Here is a 17,974-nt window from a genome sequence, read left to right as displayed (position 1 = left end):
AGGTGAAGGAGGGAGTCTTGCAGTGACAGGATGGTCCTGCTTTGGCTAAAGATTGCAGGAATAATCAGATTAATGGTTTCAGCACAGAATCTTGAAGGTCATAGTGTCCAGAGTGGGACCTTTTGCTTGATTATCTGTGAGGTGAATATTAAAGTTTACACCCCTAAATATGAGCTTAAAGAAGGACATGCTAAACATATATGACTATAATACCTGACTCTCCACTCAAATCACGTTAAGCCTCACCCCGGGAGGGGCAACAGGTAAGGTTAGGATATAAAGGATATTGAGAAAAGCATCTCTCAGGGAGAGAGGAGACTAGAGAGCTAGAAGAGGCAAGTGATGCTCCTCTTCCTCCACCAAGACAGGGACACCTTCTTGGTAAGAATTGTGCCTTCACCTCTTGGTGAACAATACCCAGGATAGCATTTCTTTTGCTAGCACTATCATCGTATATTAGTGCTATTGCAGCTAGTGCATTTATTAAGGGCATTTCTGAATCTGTTATATCTGACGCTTCAATAAATCATCTATTTTCGACTTTGTGAAACTGTTTCAGTGAAAGGCCCTGGAGCTGCTCTGACAGGTAAACGTCAAAACTATGCTCATAATGCAACATGAGGTTACGGAGCTGGCTCCAGTGCATGTAGGCGGGTTTATATTTGGGTACTATGGACAACGCTTGACAGTCCTGCAAAGCTGTGGCTCATCAACTCCCACTTCCCACAGCATGGATCCATGCAGGCAGAGGGCCAAGAGCAGCAGAAGAACCGCAGGAGCCCCGGGGGCAACGGTCACAGGGCTAAACTCAGCCTACTGTTGAAGGACATGGCTGTCTCCTGCTCCAGGCAGCATTTCAGGTCTCATCTCCCTGGCACTCACGTATCAACAAAGCCAGGACAGAGGGGGGTTTTTTGTTGTTGTTTTGGTTTTTTTCTGTTAATACCAAATTTCAACCACTTCTTCATTCAGCTTCAATTCCAGCCCTGGGCTGGCCAAGCCCTATTTCATTTCTGGCCACAGTGGCCACCTCCCAGCACAGCAGCCCCAGAGCACTCCACCCTCACTAGAAGCAGCACCTCCAGCCCCCAGGCCATATGTGGCCATTTCCAATAGGGGACCTAAAGAATTTGGCCTCTACCTGCCAGGAACCCTTATTGTCACACACAATCGGGGCACAGCCAGGCAAGCTCCCGTGCCCCGCCCCTACCCGTCCACCCTCCCCTGACCTCCCCAACATGGCGGTGGGAGAGGCCCGCCTGCCCTTATGCGCGCTGTCGCAATAGCGCCTCGCGTCCGCTGCGCTTTACGGTAAGGCCGCAAAGCGGGGAAGAAGGCGGCCGGCCCGGGCGGTTACCGGCGGAGCGGAGGCCGCCATGGACCGGAGGAAGAAGCCGCTGGACGTCGCCGCCTCCTCGGTGAGTGAACGAGCCTAACCGCGGCCGGGAAGAAACAAAAGAAACCCCTCCGCCTGTGAGGGAGGGCTTGTCGTTCGGCTTAAGAGGGTGTGAGGGCCAGGCGGGCCCAGTTAGCCACGGGCGGCCAGGCCGGCGCAGGCCGTGCGGGCTGGGGGCGAGCCGCTTCCAGGGGGGAAACAGCACAGCGGGGGCCTGTCTTCTGCCCCTCACCTTAACCCCAGCCCGCTGAAACGCGCACTCATTAAAGCAAATGCTGACTTTAACGGTCCTGTTGTAACTTAGCACTGCGCTCGCAATCTGAATGTGCCAGCCCTGAATTTGCCCCCGTCTCTCACGTAATGATAAAATTAAGGCAGGAGAGGGAAATGGGAGTTGATTTCCTGATTTTTTCTCTAAGCAGCAGGAGGTCTGTGTCTTGGCAAATTAACTCGACCCCCAGGGATGGTGAGGTGCTGTTCTCCCTGCTCTCTAGTTGTCTGCGAACAAGGGGCTGCTGCCAAACACGGCATTTTCCCAAATAAACGGTTAATGTAAAGTGGGAGTTGTTGTATGTGAAACAATTAACATTGAATTTTTTTGGATGCTCTCTTCTAAGTATTCGGGGGGGAAGAAAAGGGTTAATTTACAAAACTATGCGTCATTGTTACAGGGACCTGAAAAGCAAATGCTGTAGTGTTTGGGGTAAATATTAATAGTAAAGTCTTCCACTTTCCTGATCAACGTCCATCTGTGACATTTGTCTTCTGTAGGACTTGCAGGGAAAGTGACCCAATATCCTCTTCCAGGCTGGGTGTTTTTCAATGTAATTTCAAGACAATATTCCCTGCTGGTGATGTTTCCTAATGAAAGATGAGATGGGCATTGGTCACAGGTGGCAATGCTACTTATCCATTTATTACAAAGAAATTTTAAAAAGAAAGAAAACTATATAAACAGTTTATAAATTACTGGAAAAGTATATATATTTTATGCAAGTAAACTTCTATCAATTCTTTTCTAACCGTTAGATAATGAATCAAATCCTGTCTCAAGTTTCCTTTTCAAATTCAGTAGTGTTATTTCATTAGTCCTTATCCCCATTATGTATCAAAGGATCAAGGATATCTTTGGCTTTTTTTTTTTTTAAATCCCTAATGATAATTTGCATTCTGTGGGGTTTTTTTTTATATTGTTTTTTTTGTGTATTGTATATTGCTGTAAACTTAAGTGATCTTTGTGATCGGATCAGTGCTTTGACGTTCCACAAAAATGCAGTCAAATGCACGTGTAACTGTAAACGCCACTGTTTTTTTTACTAAAAATACAGTTATTACTTTATTACAGTCACTGATGTATTTGCACGTGATATGTCTTTGTTGTTTATTTGTTTATTTTGCTGTGGGTGTAGTTGGTAGATCTCAAAGCAGAACTCTTCCGAAAGCAAGAGGAATTCAAGAAGGAAAAGCTATTGAAAGATGCTGGCATCTTTGCAAAGCCCAAAACTTCTAATAAGGTAGAAATGTTTTTCCATTGTTGTTTTTGTCAATCTTTCTCCTTAAAGTAAGGAAGTTTATATTCAAATCTGAATCAGTAAATACTCAGAGCTATGTTACTAATCAAAGGTAAAATCTACATGATGAGGATGTTCTTTAGATTTCATTTCCAGGTGAGATTCTTGTGCACAGCAGAAAACTTATCTCATGCTTAGCCTGTCTAAATCACAGCTTAATCTTCGCTCCCTGGGGAGCCACAGGTTTTGTAACTATAGGAAAAGGAGTTTCTTTTTTTCTCCCAAGATTTTGTATGCTTCTCTTTCAGATGGAGGATGAGACACTTTGATAAATGCTCTGCTACCTGTTCCTCTGTATCACAGTGTATACTGATGGATACACATTTCTCTCTCACAGTTCATTGCACATTGTTTTCTATTCATTCTGTAGCTTTCTAGGAGTAGAATATAGTATTGCTGCCATATTTGAAGAATATGCAGCATTTACAGTGTTACACTGTAAACAGGCAAACTGATGGTATTTTATATCTAAAATGAAGGTAACAGAATGGAAACAATTCGTAGCTTCGTTATTTAGTAATCAGCAAGATTGTTTTTATTATTTTTTTTTAACCTTAACATCTTTGCCAGAATAGATTTTGTCTGATTTCTGAGTGCTTTTTTGGGGGAGTTTAACTGTCCTTAACTATTATATCGTACTGCAATCTGTGTAGTTTTAGGACATACCTGCTGCATCCTATGGCACGGTAGCCTCAAGTGAAACATGTTTAAGATGTTCTTTACGAAGTCTTTCATGGTTGATTTGCAAAGTTTGTATTATGGAGTTGAAATATTTTTAATCATTATCATTTCAGTATTTTTATTTATTTATGTATTTGTTGTTATAAAATTGTATTGCACAGAAACCAAGCATCTGGAGCAAACAAAACGCAGGAGTTGCAAATCGAGCCGAGAAAGATGTTGAGCAGAAGACAGAAGAGGAGCATATATTAGATAAATCAAGGTAACTCCTAGGCTCGGTAAGAAAGGAATGCTTTGTAGAATTTGTTTTTCAGTGTTTAGAAAAGCACATAAAACAAGTTATACAGGCTTTGGACCAGCAGTTCTCATTAGACCAACCAGTAAGACCAGCATCAGTTCCATGCTCTTCACTGGTAATGTACAAAGCGCATCCCAGCAGTCTCGTGCTCTAGGGATATCTGCCCTCGCGTTATTGTAGCTGTCTAAGTATGTCAGGTTACTGTTTCTTAAAAGTCATCTTTAGAGCTAAACGCCAGAGAAGCAATATGTTAGAATTCTACAGCAAAGTGTTTCTTGGACATGACAGAAAATGACTCACTTTTTGGCAAGATTTACCTCATCTTCTAAATGGGTTAGTTGTACAATAAGATAAATGTTGAAAATACAATTTATAAGGCGTTTGCTGTTTTTCTGTAAGCAGTTCTCTACTCTTCAAAATTGTCTTCTACCATTGCAGGAATCAGCTAAGGTTTATCTTCAGTTTCTAAGATTAAATGTAACTCCATGTTATCTCTTTCTTTTTTTCTTTTTTTATTTTTTTCTTCTGTAAACCAGTATTTCAGTATCTCATACCTGCAAATAACAGTCTGGCTTCTTCCAGTATTTATCTGACAGACTGTAGCAGTTAGAGGTGGAATACTTGTTACATTGTCTTCATGCCTACTTGACGAATTACACTTAAGATTAATTCTGTAGCTTCCCTAAATTATTTTCAGTATAAAATCTGGAACCAGATACATATGTATCTTCAGAAATGTCAGTTAAGGTTCAGAACAAAACCCAGGCATAAGCATTTCAAGCACTTCCAGTACTTTCCTGTTCCATTTACCCAAGATTTAATTGGTCATTTGGAACTGTGTTTGGAATTGGTGGGATTGCAACATTGGGTTTTTTTCCTCTTTCAGGAAGAAACTAGAAGAGAAAGCAAAGCTGTATGAGAAAATGACAAAAGGCGACTTTCCAGGTGAACAAAACTAGTCTAAATGAGTAATTTTGAGATATATATATATATATATATATAAAAAATATAGATATAAAAAACCCCTCACTTTATATGAATGTGTGTGTATATATGTATAATTCTTTCCAAAGATCACCCTAAAAGTTGGTATTTCTGACTAGCTGGTGATTTACAGCAGCTGCACTATGAATTCCCTGCTTGTCATCTTACATGGTAAATTTTCTTCTGGAGTTATTTTACAAAGTGATTGACATGGGTTATTCTGTTTTGAAAGGGAGAAAAATATAGGTACTAGAGAAAATAAAATTACTTTTTGAAGGACAGCCTGTCCTAGTAAAGCACTATTGGCTTGTTTCATTCACTCGTTCATTAAATGGGTGGAATATATTCTGGTTCTTCAATACAGAATCTTAGAAAAACAAAATTAATTTATTCTCCATTATGCAGTCTTTGGATTGCATTGCTGATGTTCTGTCCTGCATTCTAATTCTCGGACCTTTATGAAGAAAAGATGAGCAGGAGGGGAGTCTGGCTGGTCCGTATGTGAATACTAGTCATGCAACTAGTAGGGTTAGAGAATTCTAATCTGTTCCTTTCTTTCACTCATTCAGTGCAAGAATTACCCTTGCAAGAAGTATTTATTAATATAGAATCCAAATCTCCCTGCGATTAATCTCTAATGTTTTCTTTACTAGTGTCCATCTTTGTCCCCATGACCCCACTTTTCTCTACTTTTCTAAAAAGTACTCTAGTGACTGCTTAACTACTGCCAACACACTAAATGTTAAGCATCGAAAAAGTATTTGAACGGTTACATAACAAACCCTCCATTTCTGAAATAACGAGCAGAGAATATTTTAGTGCAAAGACTGCAACCTTTTCTGTATTGCACACAAGTTATTAATTGCTTTAAAATACCCATGAAAGTTCTATTCAGAAATAGAGGTTATCACTGTGGAGCCAATTTACAGCTCCAAGTTTGTTTGGCACTGAATGAGATTTAAGTATTCCCCAATAGCGTGGTCAAGGGCATTGCTGGCAGCTGAAAAGCTGATTGTGGCTATTTGGTATTGATTTTGTGCTCAGTCCTTTTCTTTTCATGGCTGTTCTCTAAGAATCGATTTTCTGCCTTAGATGAAGAAACTGAGGATTTGTACCTAGTGGATTTCACTCAGAAGATCATAGACAAACAACACGAAGTACAGGAACTGTATCGGAGCGAAGCTGCGAGAAAGACTTTAGAAAAAGACACAGATGATGAGGAAACTCAACCTGAAATGGAAATACCACCGCCCGAGGACCCAGATGAAGAATGGTTGGTACTGCTGTTTGGGCTAAGCTGTCCCATGTTTTCTGACAATTGCATGAGAAAATAATCCAGCAGAGTACCAGAAGATTGCAGGGTTGGAAAGGTGGATACACCCATTACCAGCATCTTGCTGCAATACAAGATGAAACTATCAATGAGCAATGGGCTCGAGCTCCTTTGTTCTCTCATCACCGTAAAGTGTCAGGAATTTAAACGGATGCATTTTACTGTTCACGTGGTGCTTTTCTATCCCGTCTCACATCGATGATTTGTATTATTATTAATGTATTGTCCATCTTGGTGAGGTCATATCCTAATGAGGATATTTGGATGATAGCATAATTAATACTAATTTTTCTGCAGTGATCTTTAGTTATGTCTAGTTACGTTTACTATAGGAATGCAGCTTTTTTTTTTCCCACTGATGTTACATTATAATAACAACAAAAGGGCACTGAGTATATACTAAGCTTTAGATATCCTTAGAAATTATGTAAAAGACTTAACTTACTAAATGCACAGATCTTTAAAAGTTTGGGTTTTGGGAACTAGATTGCCAGTCATACTTTTTCAGATGTAATATTAATTCTTTAGAATGGGGTAATTGAGGCAGCTTGGTGCTAAAGAACTTCCTAGCATTACAGGACAATAGTATAGCTCTTAACAGCTTTTTCGACAACTGTAAATTAAGTGTTCAGTACTATAAAGAGTTGAATGAGAAGCACAATATGTGCTTCAAAGGAACATTTTGCTTGCGTTTTAGTCAGCTTTTGTCATACCAGTTGAATGAATGCTATCAGCCTATTCTAAATGAGCTTTAGACTGATAATTGAAATATATTGTAGCAATTTCATATCCGCAAGAAGTCAATGCCACATCATTATTTTCACCATGGGAAGCAAGTACTAGGCTTAGTTTTATTTTGGTGTAAAAACTACATGACATAGTAACTTTTGAATGTTTTTTACACCATTTTATTGCCAAGGCAAACAGCCGGCTCACAGGGAGATTGAGGAAATGTAGGTGATAAAACTGTCATGTGCCCTGGCAAAATGTATCCTCTTAACCTGTGAGCCTGTTAATTGAAAGGTAGAAGAAACTCACACATGGAGAGACTGACAGGCGACAAATACTCTTTGGAATGTATCACTGCTTCTGTCTTAGGTTAAGAGTTCTCTAAATCTGAAAATAGAAGTTCTACATCAAATTTCCTTTGCTTTCATTACAGGGTTGATTATGTTGATTTCTTGGGCCGATCTAGACGCTGTATGAAGAAGGATTTGCCAAGTCTACTTAAAATGGATCAGGAACTTCAAGGGAAAAAGTGTGTTTTCTCTAATGGAAGTGCATGTTCCTTGCATTATTTAACATACTTTTTTTTTTTTTTGTAATGAGAAGGGAGAGAGGCTTTTCCTTGTTATCCTATTCTCAATCCAGAACTATTGATATTACTGCTTTCTCTTTAGACCAACTTCTGCTGGTTACAATACTGTGCCTTAAAAAATAGAGGGAGTAGCTACAGAGCAGTTGTACATGACTGTGATTTAATTATATATTAATTATATATATTCATATAGTATTCCAAAGGTTCTATTTTATTTCTTCCTGGCAGTTCACCATTTGAAATACGTGGCTGTGCATTGGTTTTAAATTGCAACAGAATGGAGGCCATGGATATCAAATAAAAGCCAAACCAAAATTTTTAGTAAACTAATGAGGCACACTCTTGATGTAAATGCTGACCAAATCTAAAACCTCACTTAGGGAGCATAACTTGCAGAGAAGAGTTCTAATAAATTGACTTAGCAGTCTCTCAGATATTTGATGCATCTTTTAAAACCATGGTCCTTGTATGGAAATTGTATTCTATTGTACCTTCCAAAACCTGCCAGAAAAGTGATTCCTGATTCTGTTTAACCTGGAAACTGATTATAATCTTTTAGCAATCCAAATTCATCATGGCATTCAAAGTGAATTTGTTAGATCTCCATTTGTTTGTTTTTGCTCTTCCGTTAAACAGATGTTTAACAGCTCTTTTTTTCAAATTATTATGGCAGCACTAAGAATTATTTTCAGAAAATAGTCTAAAGGCACCGCAACTGAGCCATTGCTGAAGTGACATTTCTTTCACATTAACAACTCATTAGTATGTTCTCTATATTTTAAACATAAGATGGAGAATATGGGTGCTTTGAAACTGCAGTCTCTGCATTGATATGGATGACAGTCGGTCAGCAAAACTGGCTTTAGCTAGATAATAAAAGAAAAAGGTCCTGCTTTTTCTCTTGGGAAAACAAAAATATTTCCCACATTGGTTATTAATATTTGGCATGGACTTCTAGGGTAAATTAATGGCTAGCTTTTTCCATCTTATGTTAAATTTGAAACGTTTCTATATGTGGTTGCTAGCACCCCAACAGATGCCAATAAAAATGATTATTTCATCTCCCATTCTGTGATTTGATAATGATTTCATAAAGTCTGTAAGAAATATGATTTTGTCTTTTAATAACATTGTTCTAGTACCTTGTTTCAGAGACAGTTTTGTATTTGTCTTCACCGCGTACCACTGTAGTCTTTAATGCTGCTACATCACTAAATGGTGCCTGCAATGATTAAGTTTTGTAAAAACTGCAACAGTGGATCAGACCCAATCACGCTGTCACTGTTTGTTACCGTAAAACTGGTAAATTCTGCTCTGTAATCCCTAACTTTTTTTTTAATTAGACAAGGCCCTGATGGGAATACTCTGCTATCTGAAGATATGAGAAGAGAACTTCAGAGGCAGCAGTGGGAAAAAGAAGAAGAAGAAGCCCTCAGAAAACCTATGGGACCCATACATTATGAGGACATTCGAGAAAACGGTATACTTACATACTTTATATCACTTATCTTTATATCACCAAAGAGTTTAGTTTTAGAGGAAACAAGGGAAAGTTACTTCTTGTGCCGATATAGCAAAGTGTAGGGAGGTGTTAAGCCGCATGTGTAATAACCATTCAAATTACCAGTACATAAATCTAGATTTATTTTTCCTCAAATTTCTTTTTTTTCCAAATTTCATTGCATCCTTCTCTTCTCTCCGTCAGGAGGCTTCGCTTAAGGCCTCATCTAAAACAAGCCCTTTTTAGCCATCTAAAACTAATGCGGTTTATGCTGTCGGGAGTAATTCAGTGCCTGAAAGCAGGGTGCACGGTGCTTGTAATTACTGTCAATTATAAACTGAACGTAACTTAAATTTATTTATTTTCTTCTTCTTTTCAGAGGCTAGGCAGCTTGGTGTTGGTTACTTTGCCTTTTCTCGTGACAAAGAACTTAGGAATAAACAACGGGCAACACTGGATATGCTAAGAGAGCAGGTATGAGTTTAAAGAGCAGATTGGTGTATGAGAGCATCCCAATTTCAGCGGTCACTGTCTTTGGTTGTAAAAGTCTTACACTAGGTGATGCCTGCAGCTAACTCCAAAGAAATTGGGCCTCTTTTTCCCTGTTGAAGCATGGCACTTCATGAGGATTGCTTTGAGTTGTTTAGTGGAGGAAGGTATGTAGTTCATTATAATAACAAAGGAAGATTAATTCGTGTTTTTCTTTGCTGTCAAGACGCTTGATCAGAGAACTAAACGTGAACAGTTAAAAGAAAAAAGGAAGGCAGCTCTAGATGCAAGACTGTCTAAACTTCGAGCACGGAAAATTAAGAAGTTAAGGGAAGCTGGATTAGAGGAAGAGGCAGACAAATTGGAGAATGGAGGTATGATCTGCTGCCTTTTTAAGTTAAATACTTGCTATTTCATCTTGTACTTGATTGATGGATAGGCATACTCTGATTTAGGTTTGGACATTCAATATGTTGGTATTATGTATTCTATATATACAATCAGTATAACTGTTAAGAGAGTGAGAGTTCATATAATTGTGTGTAGATATAAAATCGTGCCAGAAATAGCTTAATAATGCAGGTAGAAATGTTATATGTAGATTGTAGGCTTTTTTTGATTCACACCTGACAGCAGGAATTATGCAGGTTGAGGTTAGAGCTGCTGAAATTTTACTGGCTTTTTATTTTTTGAAGATGAGGTAGAATAAAAAGTAGTAACAAGTTAATTTTGGTATCATATAACGTACACTCCTGCAGTTTCAGTGCAGTCTGTAAATGGGACGTACAACTGACTGTAGGATTTAGGATAATGAATTTGAGTTCTAATCCCATTTCTGTGCTGTCTCCCCTGGTCAATTTGTACTGTCACCTACTGTAAAAGTAGTTAATATTTCACTGTGTCAGAATTCTGTGCAAGTGATTAACTGTGAAGTGTTCTAGAAACGAAGAACAGTAATGTGCCAGTGCTGTTACTGTTGTTCAGAAGAGTAAGAATGCAAATTGTTTTCTCCTGTAAACGAAATGGAGATAACATGCTAATGTTCTTATTTTTACCTAATTTTCTAGCTTCAGTATAACAACAGGACATACCTTTTTGGGTTATTCGGCAATAGATTTTTAGCAGTCTTCTTGATACAACTACAAAGCTAATGAAGTGTTTCTTGGTAGATATGCTTCCTGATTATCTGGCTTATCCATTATCTTTTTGAGTTCATGCAGTAATTAAAAAAAAAAAACACCTCCCCACTTAGATGCATTTCATTATTAGAATGAAATTAGATCGTTAGTATGAACTCTATAAATGCAAATAACTGTTGCGTCCTATTCCTCCTATGAATTTCATGTAGATTTTATGCCATTACTAAGAAAAACTACTATCTCTTTCTGTAACAGAGTTGAAAGGTGTTACTGAAGAACCAGAAGCTCCGAGAGTTACCGCAGCGAGTAGAAAGGTAGAGGTTGTCATCCAGGAGAGAAGGGATACAAAGCCTGGTGTGCCTTATGTCCGAGAGTGGGATAAAGGCAAAGGTAAGGAAATGCAGATTCAGAAACATTGTTTGGAAGCAGTGTGCACGCTGCTAATTTCATTTCTATTTTGTGACAAAGTATAGTAAGACTGAGAAGCAATTAAATACTTTCCCCATTTGTACTGATGACTGTCTAGTGTCCAGTGCAGTGATTGACAAGGCATGCCCTTATTAGTGCCAGTAACTCCTATAATGTCCCCATAATTTTTTCTTCTATATGATTTGTTCCATTTCTAGATGATCCAGAGAGGTTGACAGAATGACAGGTTTCATAGTTCATAAGATTTACCATCTTTCATAGATTCATAGATTGGTCCAGGCCAGAAGGGACCTCCAAAGGTCATCTAGTCCGACCTCCCCGCAGTCAGCAGGGACACCCCCAACTAGACCAGGTTGCCCAGGGCCTCGTCGAGCTTCACCTTGAATATCTCAAGGGAAGGGGCCTCAACCACCTCCCTGGGCAACCTGTTCCAGTGTTCCACCACCCTCATGGTAAAGAATTTTTTCCTAATATCCAATCTAAATCTCCCCTTCTCCAGCTTAAAACCATTGCCCCTTGTCCTGTCGCTGCAGGCCTTTGTAAACAGACCCTCCCCAGCCTTCCTGTAGGCCCCCCTCAGGTACTGGAAGGCCGCTATGAGGTCTCCCCGGAGCCTCCTTTTCTCCAAGCTAAACAACCCCAGCTCCCTCAGTCTGTCCTCATAGGAGAGGTGCTCCAGCCCCCTGATCATTTTGCTGGCCCTCCTCTGGACCCGCTCCATCAGGTCCATGTCCTTTCTATATTGAGGGCTCCAGACCTGCACACAGTACTCCAGGTGAGGTCTCACCAGAGCAGAGTAAAGTGGCAGAATCACCTCTCTGGATATGCTGTGATTCAATGTGATCTTTTCTTGATGTATTTCTATAGTTTGTGCTATGTGATGATAGGATGTATTACACTGAAATAAGTACAGGACATGACTAAAAAGTGATGCAATAGAGACCGCTTCAGTGCCAATGGCCCATCTTGAAGCATCTTCCTTGTCACATCAAGTGATGGCTGTCTTCTAGATCCTTCCCAAACCCATTAACTCATTTTGCACTGCTCATGCACATTCTTGTGGTCTGATTCCTGACTTCTAAGTAAAAGCAAACAAGGAATAGGCAAAGCACATAGTATCCACCTTCTTCAGTACTCCTGTAAGAGCAGCATTCCTATTCTGTGCAATACTGGTATTTCCAGCTTCGTTTTACTTTCCACAGTCTCTCTTTGTGTTCAGTTAATGAACATCATTGTGAGGGGAATCTTTGTGGTTCCAATAAAACCCAAAACTTTCAGGTCCTATCTGTTAAATCTTTATCCTCCCCAATACTGTTTTTTTTCCCTGCTTCTAAGAAAACCTTGTATCTGACTGACACTGAAGCAGCTCTGTGCTACACAACAAATATTACAGCCGAAGTAGACAACAGCTTACTCTAAAATGTGAAGTAAAATAACTGTGGTTCACTGAACATAAATGTAACACAAGCATCTAAATTAGTATAAGAAGGGATAAGCAAAACTCCTCACTCTTAAATGCTTTCCTCCTGACTATTTTGTATTTTTTTGTATTTTTACTAAAGCAAAGGAAGAAGCCCTGCTCTGATTTGGGCTCTGTTTTGCTACATCAGACAAATGTGTGGCCCTTATGTATCAAAATTTTCTACAGAAGTCTTGATAGAAATGAATACTGAAAATAATCTTAATTGTTTTGGAGAGTATGTTTGGGGCATATCTTTGGAGAATGTTTTGAGGATAGCTTTTCAAGAGTAGTCATCTTGAGCTGTCATTCTATTGCAGTACTTCAGTACTATATTTTATCGGAAATCAGCAGCTGCCATAGTAACAAGAATATCTACCACTTCTGTTATAATAAAGAAGTTATTCTGGTTTTTGCCTGTGCCCACTAGAGATAATCTCCTCATCTCCATTTTCTAATAGCCAAGCTCTTAATGCATTGATTGGTTTGTATTTTGATTTACCCATAACTAATTAGTCATTTTTCATAATCAATGACCATATTGTTAAAGGATCTTGAAGTGACTGGGATGAGTTGTATAGAGGATGGTGGTTATCTTTAATGCTCAATGCTTTCATTCCTGCTCTTTAAAAAGAGGACTGTCAGCTGAGCCAGCAATCTAGTACTAGATGGAAAAGTAACTTCAAATGGCTTTTCACAGCTGCAAATTCTCTGTTTGCTAATTTGTTTTCCTTCCTTTCTGACTGATCTTCAGACCCTGAAATCTATATTCAATCTACCATTTTCCCTGTTTCTAACAGAATTGATGTTTGGACAATGGTCAAAGAAACAGGAAGAACTCAGAGATGAGCGAGATCCAGAATTTGCACCACCTTCTGATTACTTTATGGGACAAAAGAAAGACGATAATTACAGAAGCCGGAATTTGAACAGTCCTGAAACATCCTCTGAAAAACTGGAAACGGAGACAGCACAAAAGCAACAGATGCCATCGGCACAGGCCAACGGCAGCAGCACTGAAAGTGTGCCACCGTCAGGGCAGGCTTACAACAGCAATATTCAAGATGAGTCAGCATCAACAAAGGCTCGTGGCAGTGACACTCAAGATCTGCCATCATCAGCAGAGGATGACAGCAGTGATGATGAGGATACGCTGCCATCAGCACAGGCATATGGCTATGGTGCTCAAGTTGTGCCGCCGTCGATGCGGGCTTATGGCTATGGTGGTCAAGATGTGCTGTCATCAATGCCGGCTTATGGCTATAACACTCACGATATGCCATTTCCCATGCAGCCTTATGGCTATGGCGCTCAAGGCATGCTGCCACCGATGCACGCGTATGGCTACAGCACTCATGACGTGCCATTTCCAATGCAGGCTTATGGCTACGGCACTCAAGATGGGCCACCAGAAGTAGTGCAGGCCTGTGGCTGCAGCGCCCAAGATGGGCCACCAGGAGTGGTGCAGGAGGCCTGTGGCTGCAGTGCCCAAGATGGGCCACCAGGAGTGGTGCAGGAGGCCTGTGGCTGCAGTGCCCAAGATGGGCCACCAGGAGTGGTGCAGGAGGCCTGTGGCTGCAGCACCCAAGATGGGCCACCAGGAGTGGTGCAGGAGGCCTGTGGCTGCAGCACCCAAGATGGGCCACCAGGAGTGGTGCAGGCCTGTGGCTGCAGCGCCCAAGATGGGCCACCAGGAGTGCAGGAGGCCTGTGGCTGCAGTGCCCAAGATGGACCACCAGGAGTGCAGGCCTGTGGCTGCGGTGTCCAAGATGTGGCACCTTCAGCGCAGATCAACAGCAGTGACGCTCAGAATCAGGAACCACTTTACCAAAGTTTAGATGATATGCTGTCTTACTACAGACAAGTGACTTGAACTGAGCAAAAGGATAAGCCAGAACCGTGATTTAAACAACTGAAACAGAATTATCTTCTCATCAAGAATATTATTTTTCCACATCTGGGAAAAAAAAGTTTCTGTAAGTAGATCAAAATAAATGTCCTGGAGACCTAAGCTATTCTACATCACAGCTGTACTTTTGCCCTGTTGGTTCTTTTATTTTTCCTCTTTATTAAAACCAGGACATGGTGGTACTTATTTAGTTTAGTGTATATTTCATTTTAAGTCCTTGCCAGTTACATCTGAACTTTGGGGTATATTAACAGCTTTCTTTGCAAAGATGAACTCTTCCTTTACTCTGTCACTCCCCAGTAGCTTCTGGTTTTGGAGGTACTACAAGATCAGTGATATCTGTAGAAACAATACTGAAATGGCCCTCTGCTGCTAAATACAGAAGGGTTTTAGGAAATTTGTTACCTACTTAATCTCCTGCCTTTAGGAAGTGCAGAATACTATGTAGTGAACAGTGGTGGTTCACATGGTCATAATGGCTTCTGCATTCCTGAGATCTGTATCTAACTCATAATTCTGTGAAGCAAATTAGAGTGGAGAGAGGCATTGCAGGAATCAATAAATAATAATGGTTAGACTAAGAATAAACACGTCACTAAAGGAGATATTTGGACACTTGAAATTACTGTCTTACTGGTTTAGAAAATGCTCTCATAATTCTCCAAGTGCATTTTTCTTGCATCATATGTTGTATTTATGGCTTTATTTTATTTAATGCTTTTTTCCAAAAACCTGTGATATTGGAGTAATTCTATATAAAAGCAGACTGACGTCTACCAAACAAGGTTTTATTTCAGAATAACCTTAGTAAGTGAGAAAAAGGCTTATTTACCATGTGGAATATTTTTATTTCTGAGGATAATTTAGATAACCCCATTTGTATTTTTCAAGCTCATACAAGGATAAGACCTAGACAAGCGGGTTAGAATGGGTAATTTCATAGATTGTCTAAAGTTAAACGACAGTGATAATGTCAAAATAGTGAACATTTGAATAAAATAGTGAACTAGCCAAAGAGACAGAGATAATGTGCTGCTCTTGTTTGCTTCAGTCGGATTTCAGGCTGCTTTGCAAAGCCTGGTGAACAGCAATGTGTTCAAGGTGACTGAGCAAACTTAGCAGCTTGCAGAACAGATTCACTGGCCCCAAACTCTGTTTTAACCTCAGCTACTAAACACACTTCCATCTCTCCTCTTTCCTATATCACCGGCTTTTGCACAGGAATTTGCCAAGCCAGGAATAATACCTTGCAGGAGGAGTAATGCCATACAAGAGCACCAGTGGTACCATTTTAAAGCCACAAAATATCCCAGTCTTTTATCCTTACCAAATCGTTAAGAGACTGGAGCTTTATGATAACTTTGGGTTTCTGTTTTTCTGAACAGACCTAGAACTTGAGAACAGTTTGGCACTATTTAATGGCCACATCCACCTGAAATGCAGGGAAAGCCTAGCAGCAGCTCATGTTTTTTGCGGCTGCTGACACTGACCTGAGCTCAGCTGTTGTTCATGGTGTTAGGGCGTATATTTCTTCCTTTCCTTGAATCTTGTCAGTATGAAGAAGGAACCTGAAAATAAATAATGATAGTATACTAATGACTAAAAGGAAGAGGAAGATGTTACAAACCCATCTAGTTTTACCAAATGTGACAGCATCAATGCAATTTTTTTTCCTCCTAAATTTGGTACAATCTCAGGTTAGTCATATCCATGAGATGGCAGTCTAGTATTACTGATTTTCTATTAAAAATTCTGCCAGTATATACTATTTTCTGCTATTGGTTTCATAGTAACATTGAAGTAGTCTTTGATGACCCTGATCTGAGTAGAATTTTTTCAAATGCTGTGTCACTTCACATTTAATTTTGAGTTTAAAACAGTTGTGTTGTGTTTTAGCAGCTTTCTTCCACAAAGATAAGAAGTGGGCAAACCGGAAATTTCAAATTTGACTAGTTAGGAAAACAGTCTTCTTGCAGTGCTCCCAGTTGTTGAACTTGTACAGAGAAACCGATGTTAAACATTGTAATGTTTCATGAGGATGTGTTTGGTTACCCACAGAGTAAGCAAGGCAAAAGCTAATTGCTAAGCTGGAGTTATTTGCAAAGACCCTACTACTGCTTAAGGGTACCAGGATACTTTGTGTAAATGTCCTAGTTATCCACTACCAGATTTCACTGCTGTGCCTTGCCCAGGGGATCACCACCTTTGCCGTCATGCTCAACTGGTACGGAAACGTGTCTGACATTGTGTTGACAGAAATTACTTAATAGTGACTGCCATGTTTAAGCTAATTAGGGGCAGCCTGGTTATTACAGCCCTAGCATGGGAAATCAAGGACCTCATTCAGATTTCTACTGTCAGTCTTGGAAAGCCTTGGTTAAATGAAGTAACTTACGTGTATGTGAGTGAATGGTAAGTTTGGGCTCAAAACAGTTTAGCTGTTATGTTGGAATAAACATCTAAGACTTCACTTGCAACAGGCAATTTCAATGTGTGAGGCAGGGTAGAATTGGTTTCCAGCTTTGCAATACCTGCTTTAAAAAAAACATTGTTTCTTTTGGTATGAAATCTATTGGAAAAACAATCCCTTTTGACCAGAGATGCTTTAACTAATCCATATTTAAATACTCATAGCAAGAAAGAATTTAGTACTATGGTTTCGTGGTTCCTACAAATGAGATTGAATGAACAATTCTGCTGTTTGAAAAAGATTTTTAAAACTGACATGTACTTCTGTATCATTAAAAGGTCATAACTTGGAAACCTCTGTAATGCCCTTGCAAGATGGGGGTCCAGATGGTGCCATTACAGTTTGGAGAAAAGGGAAATGGAAGATGGAGAATGGAGGAGCTGCAAAGGAGTCATGAGTCCATGCAGAGTTAGACCCAGGAGCGCTGTGCTCAAATGGCTATTGTGACTGTGTGTCCCTCTTCCTAATACTTTGTTTTAAGGCAACTGTGGAAGGATCAACTGGAACATAAAAGCATGAGAAACTCCCCAGAGTTTTGAAGCTCACTGGGCAGTGCAGTGAGGAGTTTTAGGATGTTTGGGGTTGTGTACTTCATGCTTTCTTAGCCACTCTCAGTCTAGAATTGCAGTACGTTACAATTATTTATTAATTAAGCCTCAGAATATTATTCTGAAGTAAGATAATACCCCTAACCCCATTTTGTGGAAATTAAAAAAGTGAAATGCAAAATGCCTTATGCAAGGTCACAAAGCAAGTCTGTGGCAAAGCAGAAGTTCAAACCCAGTTCTCCAGGCTGGCCGAGTTATGCTACAGAAGTTTCATATTTAAGACCTCACCTGAATCCGTATGTGGAAGTCATTCAGAGTAGGATATGATTTCCGTGGAGCTGAACTAACTCTGAAGAGTGGGTAAAGTGATTTAAAACATGAGAGCTTGACTTGAATTCATTGTGGCAATCATATCCTTCGATGGATTTCCATATGAACAACATTTGCAT

The 17,974-nt window shown here is 39.8% G+C and overlaps 1 protein-coding gene across 2 annotated transcripts; it reads left to right on the top strand.

Moving 5' to 3' along the window:
- The first annotated feature begins 1,314 nt into the window (after positions 1-1,314).
- CCDC174 (coiled-coil domain containing 174) lies at positions 1,315-16,267 on the top strand. Of its 2 annotated transcripts, XM_074151544.1 has the most exons (12): positions 1,315-1,418; positions 2,806-2,910; positions 3,810-3,910; positions 4,833-4,891; positions 6,023-6,203; positions 7,426-7,521; positions 8,925-9,061; positions 9,462-9,556; positions 9,798-9,945; positions 10,966-11,100; positions 13,399-14,060; positions 14,301-14,471. In XM_074151544.1, the coding sequence occupies exons 1-12, from the start codon at positions 1,377-1,379 to the stop codon at positions 14,469-14,471; spliced, it is 1,932 nt and encodes a 643-aa protein (XP_074007645.1). In that variant the 5' UTR covers positions 1,315-1,376. The 2 variants fall into 2 exon arrangements, with proteins under 2 accessions (XP_074007645.1, XP_074007644.1); XM_074151543.1 differs by having other exon boundaries at positions 13,399-16,267.
- The last annotated feature ends 1,707 nt before the right edge of the window (positions 16,268-17,974 follow it).

The sequence above is a fragment of the Numenius arquata genome, chromosome 8 (assembly GCF_964106895.1).
Source record: "Numenius arquata chromosome 8, bNumArq3.hap1.1, whole genome shotgun sequence".
In the NCBI taxonomy this organism is placed as follows: domain Eukaryota; kingdom Metazoa; phylum Chordata; class Aves; order Charadriiformes; family Scolopacidae; genus Numenius; species Numenius arquata.
Note: the sequence above shows the minus strand (reverse complement) of the source record. Positions and strands in the feature narration are given on the sequence as shown.

Excerpts from the sequence above, each read along its gene's own strand:
- CCDC174 (XM_074151543.1), top strand. The coding sequence starts at position 1,377 with ATGGACCGGAGGAAGAAGCCGCTGGACGTCGCCGCCTCCTCG. Across the intron at positions 7,522-8,924 it reads CAGGAACTTCAAGGGAAAAA|ACAAGGCCCTGATGGGAATA; the intron begins GTGTGTTTTCTC and ends TTTTTTAATTAG. Across the intron at positions 9,557-9,797 it reads TGGATATGCTAAGAGAGCAG|ACGCTTGATCAGAGAACTAA; the intron begins GTATGAGTTTAA and ends TTTGCTGTCAAG.